Source organism: Chrysochloris asiatica, unplaced genomic scaffold (assembly GCF_000296735.1).
Source record: "Chrysochloris asiatica unplaced genomic scaffold, ChrAsi1.0 scaffold00254, whole genome shotgun sequence".
Lineage (NCBI taxonomy): Eukaryota > Metazoa > Chordata > Mammalia > Afrosoricida > Chrysochloridae > Chrysochloris > Chrysochloris asiatica.
Window position 1 is genome coordinate 2,788,586 of NW_006408772.1, and position 20,429 is coordinate 2,809,014.

General features: G+C 39.1%; 1 protein-coding gene across 1 annotated transcript in view; it reads right to left on the bottom strand.

Moving 5' to 3' along the window:
* Positions 1 to 16,869: 16,869 nt before the first annotated feature.
* Positions 16,870 to 20,429, bottom strand: part of IGJ (immunoglobulin J polypeptide, linker protein for immunoglobulin alpha and mu polypeptides) — a 12,170-nt gene continuing 8,610 nt past the window's right edge. Inside the window, exons 3-4 of the mRNA XM_006873771.1 lie at positions 17,687 to 17,767; positions 16,870 to 17,074 (exon numbers count right to left, since the gene is read on the bottom strand). Coding sequence (XP_006873833.1) covers positions 16,870 to 17,074; positions 17,687 to 17,767 — 286 coding nt within the window. The remainder of the gene's footprint in view (positions 17,075 to 17,686; positions 17,768 to 20,429) is intronic.

The window sequence follows — 20,429 nt, forward strand, 5'->3', positions numbered from 1 at the left end:
AATTATTTTCTGAGACTTCTGCAAAGTAAAAAATTTTTAAAGTCCAGTGTGACAAAACAGTTATTAAATTTGAGGATATAGAACAGGGATGGGGACTTTTTTTTTTTTTTTTTGGCCAAAATTTATAACATCATTTGCAGACCATAAAAAATTAGCCAGCTCTGTTTTGTCAAACCTTCAGGCCCCAACGTAAGCAGTTTGAAATTAGGAGTCACTCCTCGGGAGAAAGATGAGGCTTTCTGCTCCCAATGCAGGGTCGCTGTGAGTTGGAACCAACTCCATGGCACATAATTACCACCAACACCAATGTGATGCCTGGTACTGCGGTTGCCTTGGCAGGACCAGACCAAATGATTCTGTGGGCCTTAGACGGTCCACGGGCCAGATGTTCCCCACCCTTGAGATGGTGGTTGGTGGTGGCTGTGTGCCACCGAGTAGGTTTCAACTCATAGTGACCCGGTAATAGGGTTTCAGAGGCTGTCAATCTTTATGAGAACAGAAAGCTTCATCTTTTTCCCATGGAACATCTAGTCATTTTGAACTGCTGGCCATTAGGTTAGCAGCCTAACTGTAACCACTAGCTACCAGAGCTCTTTACCCCTGATATGGAAGTGGTGGTGGTGGTAGTATGCGATGAAATAGATTGTGACTCATAGCGACCCTGCACAGGGTTTCCGGAGCTGTAAATCTTTACCGGAACAGAAAGCCTCACCTTTCTCCTGTGGAACCGCTGGTAGTTTCAAACTGCTGACCTTAAAGTTAGCAGCCCAACTTGTACCCACTACACTACCAAAGCTCCTTTACCCCTGATATAAAATCACAAAAAAAGAAAGTAACCTTCATCTCATTGACGTTGGTATCCTTCTGCCAAGCTGAGTTACTTACAGTACATTATTCTGTGTGTTCTTGCTAAGTTATTGACAAAACATTTAGAGTGTATTCTAATGGTTAAGGTACACATGGGCAGTGATAGGAGACTCTGAAAGTGACCCCCTCCCTTGTCTTTACAATCCCACCACCACTGCCTTACTTCTATGGTAAGTTTCTGTGTCTAGTGGTCATCACCTGCTGATTCCAAAATGCTTGGATATACCCTGTGTTCTTTAGTTAATCTAGCAAAGAAAGAATAATACCTAAGGATGACAAACACAGGGAATAATCCAGCAACTCTAGCATGCGACTTTCTTATCACCTCTTCTGTCTCATAGAAGCATTGGTTACTCTTCTCAGGAGGAGAGTTAGGATCTGGTTGGCTGTAGGAAATGTTGCACTTTCTCACTTTAAGGTCGGCAGTTCAAGTCCACCAGCTGCTTCTCAGAAACTCTATACAAGGTCGCTATAAATTGGAATAGACTTGACAGCACATAACAACAACAAAAACATAATTAAAGAAAACTCACACAACATGAGCTTTAAGACTCTTTTCTTACTTGTTGAGACATTTCTCTATCTGCTTGTTTTCTCTTCTCTCACTGACTGCAGTCCCCTTAAGTCATGACCTGAAAGGAATTTAAAGAAGATTCATCTTGCTCTCAGGAAACCAATCTTCATTTCTAAAAACTAAAAGGGGAACCAGAAATGTTGGATGTAAAAATTCAACAACTCTGACCCTTCCTCACAAAACCTCAAAGATTTCACTGTGACTCAGACCAGCTGCCTAATTAAAACTCTGAAGAAAACTGTACTCGGTGGAAAATGGATGGCCACCATTTCACAATAGAATATCGGATTTTATTTCTGTCTGCTTGCAGTTCTTTGCCTCTCTACCTCACCCCTAATCAATAGAACCAGCCACAGGGCCTTTATTTTCACTTTTGAATTGATAGTCAATAAGATTCAGAAACAATAGGATTCAGCAAAATTCCACACTGACAGAGGAAAATTCTTCAAGTGAAAAATAGAGAAGGAGGCTAGCTGTGATGTTACACAGACATAATCATAAAATAGATGAAACTGACCTCAATTCCCCACCTCTCCCACATCAAGGTACCCCTGCTCTTGGAGTGCCTCAGTTCATCTTCCTAAGGACCCAACAACACCATTAGCTTGGGCCAGAGTCATAGGGTGTGAAAGAACTCAAAAATAGAGAAGTATAAAGTATAGAGTTTATTCAGTTTCCAAGGAAGGAAAGGGGCTTAAAGCTAGACAGTAGTGCCAGCCTTGAGGTTCAGGTGTTTCGGGCTTCTGTTGGGTTTTTAGGATGGAAGGCAAAGGAGTGTTGCACACAGGTGGAACGGGAGACAGATTTACAACGTAAGTGATGGCACCCTCAGGGTTAGTATAATGGGATATTGGGAGGTGATTAAAGATATTTGGCCTCCAGGAGGTTCATCATGGCCCTGGGTAGAGTTTAGGGAGTCGCTCAGCAGTGGGGCCAGCAGTTCCACATTCCTATTAAACAAGCTCAGTAAAACAGGCTGCACTCTTACAAGAATGTAAATACTGCAGCTGATGAGTCCTTTCTCTCTCCAGTTCCGTGCCAGATCTCAAACAACTCTGTTCTTATCCAGATAACTACATCTCAATCCAAAAATTTGCTTTGATTAACTTGGTAAAAAGATTCTTCCTAAGAACACCCACACTTGCGGATAATACCCACTTGACCTGGCTTCAATGGCTGGATGATCAGAACTCAACTAGAAGAAGAAAAAAGAGGAGAAAAAAAGAATAATCTGATACAATTTGATGAACTTGACCTACACCTATGGATGTAGTAGCTCAAAAGAGGGAAGAAATCTTTACAGTGAGGATCATTTCCACTACCTCAATACACAGGGTAGACAGGGATGGGCAACTTGGGCATTGTCTACCCAAAATGTGTGTGGGGGGGGGCGGGGAACGGCCCTACAAAGGCAAGAAGTGACTAGCTTACAAGCATTCAAGAGGGAGCTTAGAGCCAGTGGACAAGGAGGAAGGTAGAAATCTCCACTGAGTAGCATCCAATCTGTCTAGGCGGAGCTGATGAAAAGAGATGGGGATAGCACCCATGTGGTACAATAGTGAACAATTGCTATCAGGTCGGACTGTGAGGGTTGGAAATGTAAAGGTAGACATTTTGTAGCAAAAGGAGGGGAGTGGTTGACTTTGCAATCCAGGAGCGGAGGTCCCTGGGATCATCAAGGGAGAAGAGTGAAATGCGGGGCCCTACCCAGAGAAACAGTGATGCCAGAGATGGAGGCAGAGATAATGAAGTGGAGAGATGGAGCGGCAAGGGACTCTAGACTCAGATAGGGAGAGGGGCTGTGTGCTGATGACCAGGGGGCAGGCTTGCATGGCATACCCTTTGGTTAGTTGATGATGCATGGAGGGGATTATAACCATGGCAATGAAACATATACAATAGGATGAATGTAAAGCTAACATTCTCCCATGTAAACTATCATATAATTCACAATAAAACATTTAAAAATAAACAAATAAATATAACAAGCAAAAAAATGATTCTTCGTAATATGTTGACTAATATGTAAGATCATCAATATAGTGACTAATGTGTAAATTAACTCATTCTCTTAGAGAGTAAGTCCTATCATGGCATTTTGGGAGGAGGATAAGAGTAAAAAAATATTGTTTGAGAAGAGCTTTGTCTGTCCTTTGATTGTTAAACTACATTGTGGCTGCCTCCTTTACTGTTTTTGACAAATGTTTCTCAAGCATTAATATGAAAATGAATCTTGTCAAGTGATAATTTTTGATTCAATGGATCTGATATGAGGCCTGTGATCCTGTATTATGAACAAGTTCCCAAGTGATGATGATATAGTCTGTTGGTAAGTCAGACTTGGAGTAGCAAAGTACGAGTTTGTTTCCTGTAAATAAGGGACAACTGTACACTCCATAGGGAAGGAATAAGACAGTCTTGATCACTAAAAAAAGACTGAATATCATGAGTGTGAGGGAGGCGGTTGTAAACAAACATGTAAGTGAAAGATTAGAGAGCCAGAGCAAGCTGACTCTGTCCCTGTTCCTACATTTATGTTACGCTTTTCTGTCTCTTTACCCAGCTCACGTAATTCTAGAATGTTCTACTCTGGAAGGCCCTATTAAATTATCATCTCCTCCAAGATTACCCAGCCCTCATATCCTCAGCTTCCCTGAAGCCTTATAGCACAAGTCTGCTACATTTAATCACACATTGCCTTATATCATATGCTAATGTTGTCCTGTGTTAGTTCTGCCAACAGAGGGAAAACACCTACAAACTGAAACCATGCTGAGCACAAAATAAATGCTCAAATATTGTCACTTTCTTTTCAAATACATAGAAATTTAGAATTTCCCAAAGAAGAGTGTAAGAAAGTTTGTCAGAAGATTGAAAGGCCTAGTTCTTCTTTCTTTAAAAAAAAAAAAAAAAAAAGCTTAATATTTTTCTAATTATGTGGCCTAGTGGGTTATGCATTGGGCGGCTAACAACAGCAAGGCCAGCAATTAAATGTTCTGCAGGAGAAAGATGAGGGCGTTTCCTCCTGTGAAGATTTAGTCTCAAAAACAGCATATAAGCTGGCTATCAGTCAGAATGGACTGGGCGGCAATGGGTCAGGGTGTTTTTAATTATAAAACAGTCACTCAAATACTGGTAAACCCTGAAAAGTACAATAAAACACAAATAACACAATTAATGTAAGCATGTTAGTCTAGTCTCTCAAGTCTTCTCTTGAGTGAGTGTAGAAGGATCCAGAAAGGTGTTTCTTCAAGTCATTCTTTTATACAATGTCCTATATTTTTCTCTTCACTTTATGTAAGCAATTTCCACAAATTAAAATAACTTAATAACTTGAATGCATTCATTAAATATTTGTTCATTGGTTAAAGCTCAATGGGAGGAATTTTTAAAGGTCATTTACCTAAAACTATCAGAATAAAAATAAGTACTTAGCATCAATTTGTCTGTAAAATATTCTAAAGCATAACTATATCTTCAGTCCCTTGATGATGAACTTAAAATTCTTAGGAATTTTCAATTCTTAAAATTTCTTAGGAATTTTCATTGTCACAATTGTGATAAATATAATTTTGTCTGTTTCTTTATGTTTCTGAATATTTCCGTAGAAGTGGAATTACTCGGGGAAATGGTCTGAAGATGTCTTTTAGACAGAATGGGAGCATTGGCTTTGGAATCTGACAGATCCAATTTTCAGATTTCCGCATATTATTTGCTAACGTGAGCAAATTACTCCACCTGTTATAATCGTAGTTTCATTATTTCAAAATAAAGATAGCTTTCATTTCATAGGGAATTTAGGATTAGATGAAATGTATAAAATGCATAGTTATTGCATTTTCCATTTCAACCACTAGATGGCGATAGAGGTTTATGATTCTAAAATAAATAGTTCTCCAGAAATTTCCACAGAAACCAAATCAAAATAAATCCACTGCTATCAAGTCATTCCGACTCGGAGCAACCCTGTTGGACCGAGTAGAACCGCTCCTTACGGTTGCCGACACTAAATATTTACAACAACAGATAATTTAATCTTTGTCATGAAGAGCAGCTGGTGGGTTTGAACTGACTTCAAACTTTTGACATCAGTAGCCAAGCGCTTAATCCACTGCACCACCACCAAAATTAACTAATTGAAACCCACTATGTGGTGCTGTGGGCTAATGCGTCAAACCGCAAAGTCGTTTGAACTGTAAGATCGATGGTTCAAGCTCACCAGCTGCTCCTTGGAAACCCTATACAGGGTTTTGTGGGTCGGAATCGACTAGATGGCACTTAACAACAACAACCATCAAATCGAAGGAGCTCTGGTAAAGTACTAGTTATGAATCAGGCTACTGACCTCAAAGTCAGCAGTTCAAAACTACCAGCTGTTCCTCAGGAGAAAGATGAGGCTTTCTGCTCCGGTAAAGATTTACAATACAACCTCAGAGACGCCTATGCAGGGTCGCTATGAGTTGGTATAGGAGATTTATTGGAGCAAACACCTGTGGGGGGCTGGGAGAGGGGGAATGGGGCAGGAGCTGAAGGAGACTGAGAAAACCATGAAATAGCATTGCAGGTTGGGTAGGTCATGTCTGATGATACTGCAGTGCAAGAAATTGTCAGCAAAGACAGTGGGATCCCTCAGGCCAATCACACATCAGAGGAAACCAGTGTCTCTAGAAACATGCCTGTCTTAATCACTCTGACACACTCGTTATTGGCTGGGGGCAACCCATGGGACATCGCATAAATATGGTATGATGCTTAAGAGTTTGTTTCAAATTAACTGGGCCAGGATTCTCAGTGGTTTGGCACTTAAGATTTAGTAATCTCCATAATGAGCTCTTCTATGAACAACAAATTAATTGAAAGGAAGTTTCCTTGGAGGTGTGTCCTGCTTCCAATATTTTGGACTCGCTTTGCTTGCTTTCTGTGGGGTCTAGGTACTGCTTCTGGCTTGTCACCCAACATCTGGTTCTTTGGACTTGAGCCAGTGGCCTGATTTATTGTCTGCCAATCCTGAAAGTCATCAGCAGTCTGCCACCTTACCTTACCTACCTGCCTGCTGCTCTCTCATCTGCTGATGTTGGTTTGTCAGCCCTGCAGCTACAAGAGTCAGAAGCCTCCAAACTGACATCTGATGGACTTGGGACTTGCCCACCTCTACATGTGAGCCATTTCCCAGACATAATCCTCTCTTTCTATATGCATATATAACCAGTATAGTACCAGAAGATGAGCCCCTCAGGTTGGACAGGCACTGAAAATACAAGAGCTGCTTCTTCAAAGTAGAGTTGATGATAATGATGTGAATGGAGTAAAGCTTAGGGGACCTTCATTTGCTGATGGGGCACAACTCAAAATAAGGAGAAAAAGCTAAATAGTATCACATTCATCCTCAAAAAGAACATTTCAAGATCGATCTTGAAGAATAATGCTGTCTGTAATTGGTAGAGAAGACAAGTTAATACCAATATTTGAGTTTATGTACCAACCACTAAAGACAGTGACAATGAAACTGAAGAATTCTACCAACTTCTTCAGGCTGAAATTGATCAAACATTTAATCAAGATGCATTGATACTTGATGCTGGTTGAAATATGAACATTGGAAACAATGAGAAAGTATCAGTAGTTGGAAAATATGACTTTGGTGATAAAAATCATGTTGGAAATTACATGATAGAATTTTACAAGACCTATGACTTATTCATGCAAACACCTTTTTAAAACATAAGAGGTTCCTATACACCTGGACCTCACCAAATACAATACACAGAAATCAAACTGACTACATCTGTGGGAAGAAATGGAGAAATTAATAAGAAAAAAAACATAGAAGAAATGATGCACTTGAATGATGGCACTGAAGAAGAATATTAAAATTACCATAGACTGCCTGAAGAACAAATAAATCTGTGTTGGAAGAAATACAGCCAGAATGTTCCTTAGAAGTCAGAATGGCTCAAACTTTGGACATGTTATAAGGAGGGAGCAGTCCCTGAAGAAGGACATCATGCTTGGTAAAGTGGAGGGTCAGCAAAAAAGAGGAAGGCCCCCGTCCCTGCCCCCATCCCCCACAAGGAGATGGATTGACAGTTTAAACCCACTCAGGGGGACACCTTGAAAGAAAGTTCCGGCTATCTAATTCTGAAAGTTCAAAGCCTTGAAAACCCTAGGGAACACAATTCTACTATGAAATATTTGGGGTCGCCATGAGTTGGACTCTACTCAATGGCAACTAGGTTATGAGATGATGTAAATAGTTTGCCCTTGACTATTAACCTCAAGGTTAATGGTTCAAACCCATCCAATGACATTACAGAAGAAAGACTTGACTATATTCTGTTAAGATTACAGTCCGGAAAACTTTATGGATCCATTCTGCGGTATAACATACGGTGTCACTATGACTTGGAAACCACTCAATGGCAATTGGTATGGTTTCATTATTATTATTATTATTATTATTAATGTTATTATTATTAATGTTATTATTAATTTTATGGTCTCAGAACTTACTGGAATAGCTGGGGAAAGACCTACATGCTTATATTTTTTTCAGTCCTCTTCCAACTACATAGACTCATAATGCTCGAATATGGATCTTCTAGATAACAATCTACAACACAATAACAAATTTATTTCTATTGAGTACACAAAGAAACTAAGGCAAAGATGGGAAGAGATGAGCGGGTTCTGTTCAGGAGCAGTCTCCCATAAATTCTCATAACATTTGGTAACTTTCTTTGCCTTTCACAAATTCTACTAAATAATTTTAATTATTGATACATATATCTGACTCCTCATGTATTTAATCAACAAATAATTATTTTTGTCTTTATATCCCAGATGGAGTCCCTGAGTGGTCCAAACAGTTAATATACTTAACTACTAACCGAAAAAGGAGCTCTGGTAGCATAGTGGTTATGAGTCTGGCTGCTAACCTCAAGGTCAGCAGTTCGAAACTACCAGCTGTTCCGTGGGAGAAAGATGAAGCTTTCTGCTCCCGTAAAGATTTACAGCCTTGGAAGCCCTGTACAGGGTCGCTGTGAGTTGGAACGGACTCCATGGCACATAACCTCCACCACCACCACTAACCAAAAGGTTAGCAAGTCAAGCAGCCCCACAGGTGTCTCAGAAGTAATCTACTTCTGAAAAGCCAGCCATTGAAAAATCCGTATGGAGCACAGTAAGGTTGCCCTAAATCAGGATAAACTTGTCAGGACTTGGTTGTGATTATGTGGCATGCACTGTTCTCAGTACTGGGGAAGAGATCAGGGAACAAAATAAACATGTCTGTCCTTGTGAAACATATTCTAGCAGGGGGAGACAGATCACAATCTTCTGACTTTCTAAACATGCTAAGTAAGTCTGCTAGAGGGTGATAGGTGCATGGGGAAAATAAAGCAGTTTTTATTTTTGGGGGGCAGGGTAGAAAGCAGAGTTAGAAGTTTGGATAGGTCCAGGATATGGCTAAGATTTCATTTAGTGTTAGGGTTATGAGTATTACTAGAGTTCGTGATAAGGGTAGGGGCTGGGCTAGGGCTAGAAGTAAGACTTGGTCTAGTTTTAGTGTTGCAGTTAGATTTATTTATTTTCTTGAAATCTACTTGGTTTTCTCTTACTTGGAAGTTTTGTAACTACATTATTCCCTCTTTTTATTTATGGACTTTTTTTGGTTCTTGTTGCAAACTGGTATCTCTGATTGTCTATTTTCAGTCTTGTAGATTTGTGTAATGCTAAGGAGGAGCTCTGGTAGCGTAGTGGTTACGAATCGGGCTGCGAACCTTAAGGTCAGCAGTTCGAAACTACCAGCCGCTCCGCGGGAAAAAGATGAAGTTTGCTACTCCCGTAAAGATTTACACCCTCGGAAACCCTGTACAAGGTCGCTATGGGTCTGACCCGACTCGATGGCACTTAACAACAACAACAACATAGCATAAGTACTAGACTGCTAACTACAAATTCGGCAATTCAAACATACCAGCTGCTATTCAGAAACCCTATGTTTTTCTTAGGTGCCCTCTAGTTGGTTCCAACTCATAGTCACCTCATACACAATAGAACAAAACACTAACTAGTCCTGTATCATCCTCACAATCGCTGTTACACTTGAGTCCGTGGTTACCGCCACTGTGCCAATCCGTCTCATTGGGGATCTTCCTTTTTTGCTGGTACTTAAAACGATGTCTTTATCCAGGAACTGGTCCTTCCTGATAATATGTCTGATCATGCTGGCTTCTAAGGAGCATTCTAGCTGTACTTCTTCCAACACAGATTTGTTTGTTCCTCTAGCAGTCCATGGTACTTTTAATATTCTACTCCAAAACCATAACTCATATGTATCAATTCATCTATGGTCTTCCATATTCATTATCCAACTTTCACATGCACATAAAACTATTGAAAAATACCACGGCTAGGGTGCACCTTAGTCCTCAGACTAATATCTTTGTGCTTGAACACTTTTAGGAGGTCTTGTATAGCTGATTTAACTAATCCATCGTTTAATTTCTTAACTGCTGCTTCCATGAGTGTTGATAATAGATACAAGCAAAATGAAGTGTCATTTTTCATGATGTGTTGTTGTAAAGTGCTGCTAAGTCAGTTTTGACTCATAGAGACCCTGTATAGGGTTTCCAAGGAGTGGCTGGTGAGTTTGAACCACCAACCTTGTGGTTCAAACTGATCTTGCGGTCCAGTGCTTTATCCCACAGTGTCACACCAGGAAGTTTTTTCCAACAACTCTTGGCCAATTTTCTGTATGTTTTGTTTTGTTTTGTTTTGTTTTGTTTTGTTTTGTTGTTTTGGTCTCTTCCTGTTCTGGAATTCCAACCACACATAAGCTATTCCTCTTGTGTCTTAGGCTAGGTTCTCTAGAGAAGCAAAACCAGGACTACATATATATTCCAACTCAAGGGCACTTAACAATAACATATGTATTATATATATGTGTTGCTTTTAAGGGCCATCGAGTCAGTACCAACTCATAGCGATCCTATGTACAACAGAACAAAATACAGCCCGGTCCTAAGCCAAGCTCACAATCATTGCTATGCTCGACCCCATTGCTTCTTCCACTGTGCCAATCCATTTTGCTGAGGGTCTTCCTCTTTTTCTCCAACCCTCTGCCTTACCAAACATGATATCCTTCTCCAGGGACTAGTTCCTCCTGATAATATGTCCAAAGTACAAATCTGACCATCCTGGCTTCCATGGAGCACTCTAGCTATATACTTCTTCCAATACAGATCTGCTTGTACTTCTGGCAGTCCATGGTACTTTCAGTATTCAATCATAACTCAAATACATCAATTCTTCTATGGTCTTCCTTATTCACTGTCCAACTTTCACATGCATTTGAGGTTATTGTAAATAACATGGTTTGAGTCAGGAGCACCTTAGTCTTCAAACTGACATCTTTACTCTTCAACATTTTAAGAGGTTTTGTGCAGCACATTTGCCTAATGCAATATGTCATTTGATTTCTTGACTGCTGCTTCCATGAGTGTCGATGGTTGATCCGAGCAAAATGAAGTCTTTGACAATTTCAGTCTTCTCTCCACTTTTATGGGTGTTGCTTTCTGGTCCAGTGGTTAGGATTTTTGTTTGCTTTACATTGAGGTGCAACCCATACCAAAGGTTATCAATAAGTATTTTAAGTCATTTTCACTTTCAGCAAGCAGGGTTGTATCACCTGCATATCTCAGGTTGTTAATGAGTCTTCCTCCAATCCTAATATCATGTTTTCCTTTATGTATTCCATGTTCTCGGATTATTTGCTCAGTATACAGAATGAGTATGGTGAAAGAATGCAACCCTGGCATGCACCTCTCCTAATCTTAAACCACTCAGTGTTCCCTTGTTTAGTTCAAACAACTGCCTCTTGGTCTATGTACAGGTTCCTCATGAGCACAGTACTCATTAAATTTTCCAGAATACTCATTCTCCGCAATGTTGTCCATAACTTGTCATGATCTACAAGATCAAAAGCCTTTGCATAGTCAATAAAGCACAGGTAAATAGCTCTGGTAACACAGTGATCATGTGTCGGGCTACTAACCTCAAGGTCAGCTGTTCGAAACTACCAGCCATTCCATGGGAGAAAGATGAGGCTTTGACTCCCATAAAGGCTTACAGCCTCAGAAACCCTGTTCAGGGTTGCTATGAGTCAGAACTGACTCCACAGCACACCACCAAACACCTTCCTGATATTCTCAACTTTCAGTCAAGATGCATCTGATGTCAGCAATGATATCCCTCATTCTATGTCCTCTTCTGTATCCGGCTTGAACTTCTGGAAGTTCTTTGTCAATATATGATTGCAGTCATTTTTGTATTATCTTTAGTAAAACTTCACTTGTATGGGATATCAGTGGTATCCCAGTGGGGAAGAGTGCAAGTCTTTCCTGCATGCCCATTATATTGGGAGCAGGCCACACCCCCAAGAAAACACCATTTCAATTGATTGGCTGCTCATAGCCAATCATCATAGAGTTAAGTATGCCTGCTCATAATTAATCATCATCAAGTTAACTTTCAACTACCAAACTGGGAATACTGACTCAATCAAGTTGACACACAACCTAACTATCACATCTTGATAGTGTCCAACATAAATCTTAGGCTTTCTTTAGATTCTTTTATTATTTTTTCTAATTGCTCCTCTAATGGATAAATATTAAGAGATTTGTATTCAGTCTCAGTAATTCACTCTTCCATTGATTCAGTTCTACTTCTTTGCCCTTTTAATGTACTATTTCTGAAGTCTTAGTATCAGTCTTCTGGCTATTTTTACATGATTTTCGATTTTTCTTTTTTTGGTCAGTTTGTTCTTACTGTGTTTTCCTGAATTCTCCTACAGTTTTTCCAGTGTTCTCCTCACTTTTGTGGATCTTTCTCTTAATCCATGGTTGAAAATATCTAAATAGCATTCTTACAAATTCTGACACCATTTCTTGTATCAAATATAGTATTTCCTGGTTTTATGTTTTGGTCACTGTTGGAAGTACTTTGTCTTGTTTCTTTGTGTAAACTGAAATTTTCTGTTTTCTCTGAGATGTTATCATTGTATTATATTTAGTTGATGACTATATGTTGGTATGTTCTCAGTGACTCACCACCTGTCTCTTGGTGAAAGTGGTAGAGATTGAAAGTGTGACTGCAGCTCTCGGTTCAGCTGTGTGGAGTAGTTCTGGGCAGGTTCATGTACCTCCAGAAGCAGTGAGGGTACTTCCTGTGCCCAACTCCAGGCAGAGGAGAGGCTGCACAGAGAGGAGGTGCCATTGGCCACTGGGTTAAAGAGGCCAGAGACTGGACACTCCCCAGGCTACCAGGAGAGAATGGAATAAGGGAGAAATTGTACCCCTCTTGCTCCAACTTCCATTCATGGTATTAGCAGCCGCTCACAAAAGCTCAAGATGGACACACCACTCCACATAAGAGGAAAGCCTACCCATTTTTCTTCTGTCTCTCTCTGCTCCTGTTAAACTTCCTCTTTCATTGGACACTCAATCCACTTATTTGGCCTCTACTCTGAAACTCAGAATTCCAGAATCCCCATCTAAATCTGTTCCACTTGATCTCCCAGGTCTTTGTTACATGGGGTCTGCTCAGTGAATCTGCCTAGTCTACCACTTTGCCTCAGAAATTGGTTTTCAATTTTTAAACAGTGGTCTGGTAGACTTGCAGCAAGATGGTGAACTAGGCACACACACTATATGGATCCTCTACAACAAAGATATGAGAGACAAAATAAAACAGACATAGATGAAAAATCTGGCACCCTGAATTTCAGAAGAAAGTTTAGAGAGGTAGATGGAGTGCTTGCTTGGAGGAGAGGCCAAGCAGGGACAGCAAGAGAGGGGCACTGACTTGTAATCAGATGGCCAGACACGGTTTGATCGTCTTGTGAGCAGTTTTGGCAGCAGAGGGAGGCCTGGCATTCACACAGGTAATGGAAAAGGTGTTATTTCTTCTTTTCCCCACAATCCCCTGGTGATCAGAAGTGTGAGCTGCTACACCATCACCTGCCCCTAGCACAGACTCTGATCTCCAGGCGTTCAGAGCCATGTGGTTGGGAGCTATGCCAGCATGAGGTGAGATCCAGCTGTGCTACTTTGCTGTGACATTTTGGTGACTGAATCCAGGTGGGCTTGGCTCCAGGCCTACAAAACTTGCAGAGCCACCAGAACAGCATTTAACTAGTCACACTGTCCCTGTGGTCCTAACATACACTGAAACCAACTCCATAAACGGACCCCACGAACTGCTTCCAGATTGAGTGTCCTGAGCACAGAAAACACCAAAGCCATTAAGAACTCCATCTAGGGCCAGGAACTCTGCTGTCACATCCCTTCCACAACCACCTCGTGAGCTCCTTGAATTGCTAGAGTCCCCCAGAGATTTCTCCTTTCCAGGTCCAACAACTGCAATGTTTGTTTTTATAAATACTACAACCTCATGATGGCCCAGAAAGAACAAACAATTTTTATCTCACATGAAGAAACAAGAGAGAATGGCTCAAACAAATGATCAAGATGCAGAGACAGAAAACATTTCTGTGATAGAAAGTTCATGTTGTTGTTGTTGTTGTTGTCAGGTGCCATCGAGTTGGAACCAACTCATAGCGACCCCATGCACAGCAGAACGAAATAATGTCCGATCCTGGGCCAACCTCACTACCGCTGCCACACTTGACGCCATCAATGATGCCACCTGGCCGATCCATCTCGTTGGGGGTCTTCTTCTTTTTCTCTGACCCTCCATCTTACCCAGCATGACATCCTTCTCCAGCAACTGTTCCCTTCTGACAATATGTCCAAAGTATGAGAGATGAAGCTTAGCCATCCTGGCCTCCAAGGAGCACTCTGGCTGCACTTCTTCCAAAACAGATCTATTGGTTCTTTTGGCAGTCCATGGCACTTTTAGTATTCACCTCCAACACCACAACTCAAAGGCATCAATTCTTCTATGATCTTCCTTATTCACTGTCCAGCTTTCGCATCCATATGAGGTTATTGAAAATACCATGGCTTGGGTCAGGCGCACCTTAGTCCTCAAGCTGACATCTCTGCTCTTCAACACTTTAAAAAGTTCCTGTGTAGCAGATTTGCCCAATGCAATATGTCGTCTGATCTCTTGACTGCTGCTTCCACGAGTGTTGATAGTTGATCCAAGAAGAAAGTTAATAGAACTAACTAAATAAGAATTCAAAAGAATGATAATTAGGTCCCTTCAATGGACCAGTAGAAAGATCAAGGAAAGAAAGGAGAGCACAATAAAATTTTTGTAAGAATTCGGGAAGACACTACAAGAACAAACAGATAAAATAAGTGCAAGTTTTGAAACAATACAAAACTTGCCATTAGAAATCCAGAAGATTAATACTAAGATCTCATAAATGGACAATACATTGAAAGTGCAAAGGAGTAGATGCAAAGCAATGGAAGCCCAAATTAGTGAGCTTAGAGAGAAATATCTCAAAACCAACATGCTAGAAGAACAATCAAAAAAATAGAATTTTAAAAATCCAAAGAAAGCTCAACAGTTATGTGGTACACCTTGAAAAGGAAAAACTTATAGGTGATCAGAATTCCAGAACAGGAAGGGACTAGCACAGAGAAAACTGGAGAAGAGTTGTTGGAAGAAAACTTCCCTAACATCATGAACAACGAGAAGAAAAGCACACAAAAAGCTGAACGAACTCCAAACAGGAGAGATCCCAAAAGAAAAGCACCAAGACATATAATAATCAATCTTTCCAAAGTCAAAGACAAGGAAGGAATCCTGAGAGCAGCTCAGGAAACACAAGAAGTTACTTACAATGGAAAACCAATAAGACTAAGCTGATATCTCAGTAGAAACCATGTAGGCAAGAAGGCAATGGAATGACATATACAAAACTCTGAAAGACAAAGATTGCCAACCAAGAATTGCATACCCAGCAAAGCCATCCCTCAAATACAATGGTGAAATTAGGACATTTCTTCATAAGCAGAAATTAAAGGAATTTGTAATGGCCAGACTAACTTTGCTAAAAACGCTAAAAGGGTGCTCTTTGGACTGAGAATCAACAACAGCAAACAAAAACCTGATGTTACCATTCATGACAACACCTCCCAGAACTCAGTCCAGATATAGAAGCATTTAAAGTAAAACAAGCCTATCTCTGGGGAATCAGAGATATCAATATATAATGAAGTCAACTAAAAGCAAAAAGTAGGAATAATGTACCTAAAATAGCATGAATGGTTCAAATTCATCAGCCACTTCATGGGAGAAAGATGAGACGTTCTGCTCCTGTAAAAAATTATAGTCTCAGAAATCCTATGGAGTAACTCTACTCTACCCTGTAGGGTCTCTGTGAGTCTACATCGATTCCCTGGCAATGGTTGTATCCATTTTTAAAAAGGAAATAAAGCAAAATGCCTCAAGAGAATGACTTTTAATATACTTCAAATCCAGATATACTTTCCATAGACATATATACCAGTTGTTTCTGTCATGTGTTTTATCAAGAGGGACCTTGTCTTTTCATTTAATTTTGTGTCTAAAATTACTAATCCACCTCAAATATTTACCTTTACATACTTCAAACTGTCATCAATAGTAAGTTATATGTTAACTTACAAGAATGGTAACACAGAGGAACTTTTTACTAATAAATTATTTCACACAGGTATATGCTTGTAAATCTATTTAATTGGTCAAACTGTGCTAGAGAATACATATTTTGGAAGTCAAATTTCATTAGATTAAGTTACAGAATGGATGCTTTTTCTTATAGTAACCAGATTATCAAAATGAAATTTTTACCAAAAAATGAAAAATCTGTATCGTAAGTTGACAAATATGTGTTATATCAAGATAAATATTCTCAAGTATGCATTTAACAGTATCAATTTCTGCTAATTCATTTCATAAGTATTAGAGCTCCATTTTAAACAATGTTTATAGTTTCAATACATTTTCCAATTTTTACCTTTCTAATTAATACCTATATTAACCTGTTTATACATAAATTTTCTCTACACAGTAATACTTTTTTAAAAGCAAAAAGAATATGTAAAAGCTATGGCCCTCCAATTCAAAGCCCCCCAAAAGAGGCAAAATTTCATTCTGTCTCCTTATTGTTTTCTCTTTGAATTTTATATTCTCCCCATGTCCATTTTTTTCAGGATAGAAATTACATTCCTAAAGCCGTGTTGGTAATTGAGAGATTTCAACATGTAGTGTGGAAATACTATTCAGAAGGAAGTATCTAATAAATACAATAATGTTACTATGTCAATTACTTTTGGGGAAAAGTGAGTTTTACATTATCAAAAAAAAAATCATGATTTTAATTTCCATGGTGGTCATTATAATAACATTCTGTTTGAAATGGAGAGGCTTTCCACATAAGCAGCGAGCTGTGCTGTCGGCATTGACTTCAATTAGTCAGGATAGCAGGAATCTGGGGTTAGAGCTGTTGTCACCATTTTGATCTTGCCGCCATAGAGCAGTGGGACAGTGTTAGTATAACACTTGTTCCTGTCATAAGTATAGCAAGTCTCGTTGTCTTCGTCACAGATATTGCTCTGAGAGGCAGTAACCACCTCATTGTCCAGCTCCACTTCTACAGGGTCACATTTCTTACAGCTGAAAAATGAACGCCGGCATTAGACACTCCTATCAAATGTTGCCTCAAGATCTGAGTAACTACACATTCTATCTAAGATCAATTCGTTCTTCCAGCTCTAACATGACTTCTTTCTGACCTCGGCAGCTCTACAAGACAGCATTGTTTATGAGATTCTTCAACCTTTACTAGATAACTAAAAAATAAGCAATATAATGAGTAATATGTTCTTGTTTTGCCTATATATCCAGCAACTTCTACTGTGTTAGATTTGTTTACAGTTGTCAACATGTTTAAATGGATAGTAACAGAGAATTAAAACAGAATTAAAAACTACTGTTGGATGCTGGCTGCATGTTCATGTGTCTGAAGTCCACTTATTGAACTGGTCAAGTAAACTGGCCCTTCTTGTACTAAAAATAACTTCTTCTTTAGAATAGATTTATAGATGATTTTATCTGTGATAAACATTTATGAATATGTGATGATAATTAAAATAATTATTATTTTAAAGTAACAATTATATTTGTAATGTTGATACAACAATATATTTTTTTAACATTCTTACTAAGAAGGTTAATCAAAAGTTATTGACTTTCATGTCTATGTAATGATGAAGGAAAATTCCTTACACATCAGATAAATTGTACACAAAGTTGGTTCTCACTGGTGAAGTGGGATCGGAGATATTCTCCCTGCTGTTCAGAGGAACACTAAAAAAAAAAAAAAGAAAGAAAACAAACCAAAATAATTAAACTAACAGATGGTAATAGTTTGGTAATACCTGTATCACTGGAACAATATTTACTACTACCTCAACATTCAACAAACATGTTATACAGTATACTATTGCTCAGATTTGCATGGTAATTTGCCATATTTTGAACATTCTGTCAACTGTCTTTGCTTAGTGGGCTAATCTTTACTTTTCCCAGGGAGGTAAATATTCCTTATAACTATCAACCATACATCAGAGGGCAGCATTTGCCTATTGATAAAACACAAAAGCAAAAATTAATAGAAAAGAAGGATGAATAAACAATAAACACAGGAAAGAGGTGGGAAAGGTGCTTTTTGTTACATTGTGGGGACTGAAATCGGTGTCGCAAAATAAAATATGCAAGAATCATTAAGAGGAAAACAAATTTGCTCTGTAAATTTTCTCTCAAATCAAAATAAAATTATTTTTTAACTTCAATCAAGTTTTACATCTTCTGTGATTACCTTGACCTCACCAATAAACTTCTTCCCCTGTTGTTTCATTGACGTTTCTATATCCTTAGTACAATAAGTGGTATGTCATAGTTTCTTATCCATAGAATGATTGTTTCTCTAAAGTATACGTTCCTTGAGGCAAAAGCATCTTCTCATTGAAGTATTCTCAGTACCTAGCTAGATGTGTAGTGGCTTGTGTAATATGTTTAATATTTGTTGAATGAATATGAATGAGAAGACGTATTATTTTTTTAGAGATGCTGAAATAGATATCAAAGTGACAAGGTGACCTATCCAACTTCATACAACTAAAAAATAGCAAAGCTGGGACTAGAATTAAAACCTCTTGAACTGGTGATGACCCATGAAAATTTTTTGTTGTTATTAAGTGCCATTGAGTGGGTTCTGATGGGTTCTGACTCATAACAGTCCTATATAGGGTTTCTAAGAAGTGTTACAGTGTTACATGGTTTTGAACCACCAACCTTGTAATTACCAATTCAATGTTTATTCTACAGTGCCACACAATGATTCATGAAATATTAGATAATGCTTATCAATAAATTCAGGTGATTTCATTAACTTTAAAGTCTTTCACTTATGATATCATTTCTCCCATAAGCAGCCCTTCATACCAACAACAACAAAAATTCAAAAAAAAAAACAAAAACAAGGAAACAGAAAGAGTGTTTCCTTACCCAGCATATAGCAGCAGCATCCACATAGGTATCCGGCCAAAACCTGGATATCATCCCTGAATCCTTTCTCTCTGACCTTTCCACAGCATTGCTCACATTATAGTAAAAATGACTGTTCTAAAACACAAACCTAATTCTTTCAGTTAGTAAATGATCGCTTATCCACTGTGTCACTAGCACTGTTTCTTGGCCCATAGTAGGCACCTTGAGTAAGTATGAAAGAATGCAGAACAAGAGGCTATTGAATGGAAAGATATGTGCCAGGATTCTATTATTTCACCATACTTAGGCAACCTATGGAGTCCTGGTGTAGTGCTGTGGGTTAATGCACTGGACTACAAAATTGGTACGAACTGGAAAGGTTGGCAATTCAAGATCACTGGTCATGGCATAAAAACCCTGTACAGGGTCACTATGGGTCAGAATCAATTTAATGGCAGTTAACAACAACAACAACATGCAGTCTGTATGCTGAGCAAATAATCCAAGTAGCAGGATTATATGAAGGAAAACATGGCATCAATATTGGAGGAAGACTTATTAACAACCTGTGATATCCAGATGACACAACCTTGCTTGCTAAAAGTGAAGAGGGCTTGAAATTTTTACTGATGAAGATCAAAGTCCAAAGCCTTCAGTGTGGGTTGTACCTCAATGTAAAGAAAACAAAAATCTTCACCACTGAACCAATAACTAACACCATGATAAATGGAGTAAAGATTGAAGTTGTCAAAGACTTCATTTTGCTTGGATTTACCATCAACATTCATGGAAGTAGCAATCAAGAAATCTGCTGTACAAGACCTCTTAAAAGTGTTAAAGAGCAAAGATGTCAGTTTGAGGACTAAATTGTGCCTGACTCAAGCCATGGTATTTTCAATAATCTCATATGCGTGTGAAAAGTTGGGCCATGAATAAAGAAGATCATAGAAGAATTGATGCACCTGAGTTAGTGTGTTGGAATAAAATCTCAAGAGTACCATGAACCCCCAAAAGAACAAACAAATCTGTATTGGAAGAAGCACAGCCAGAATGCTCCTTAGAAGCCAGGATGGCCAGACTTCATCTCTCATACTCGGCATATTATCAGGAGGGACCAGATCTTAGAGAATGATGGCATGTTTGGTAAAGTAAAGGGTGAGGGGAAAAGAGGAAGACCTCAATGAGGTAGATAGGCACAGTGGCAGCAGCAATGGGCTCAAGTGTAACAATGATAGTGAGGATGGTGCAGGATCAGGTAGTGTTTTATTTTGTTGTGCATAGATCACAACAACAATTCTCTCCTTTGTTTAAAACCTACAGTGTCTCCACACAGATAACAAGTGTCCTTAACATGCACTTCATGGTACAGCCCTAACTCTCCAGTCTCATCTCTCACTACACCATCTTCTTCATACTGTATACCATCTGTAAACAACTCCTTACTTCTCTGCAGCTTGAAGGCTAAGGTGCACCTGACCCA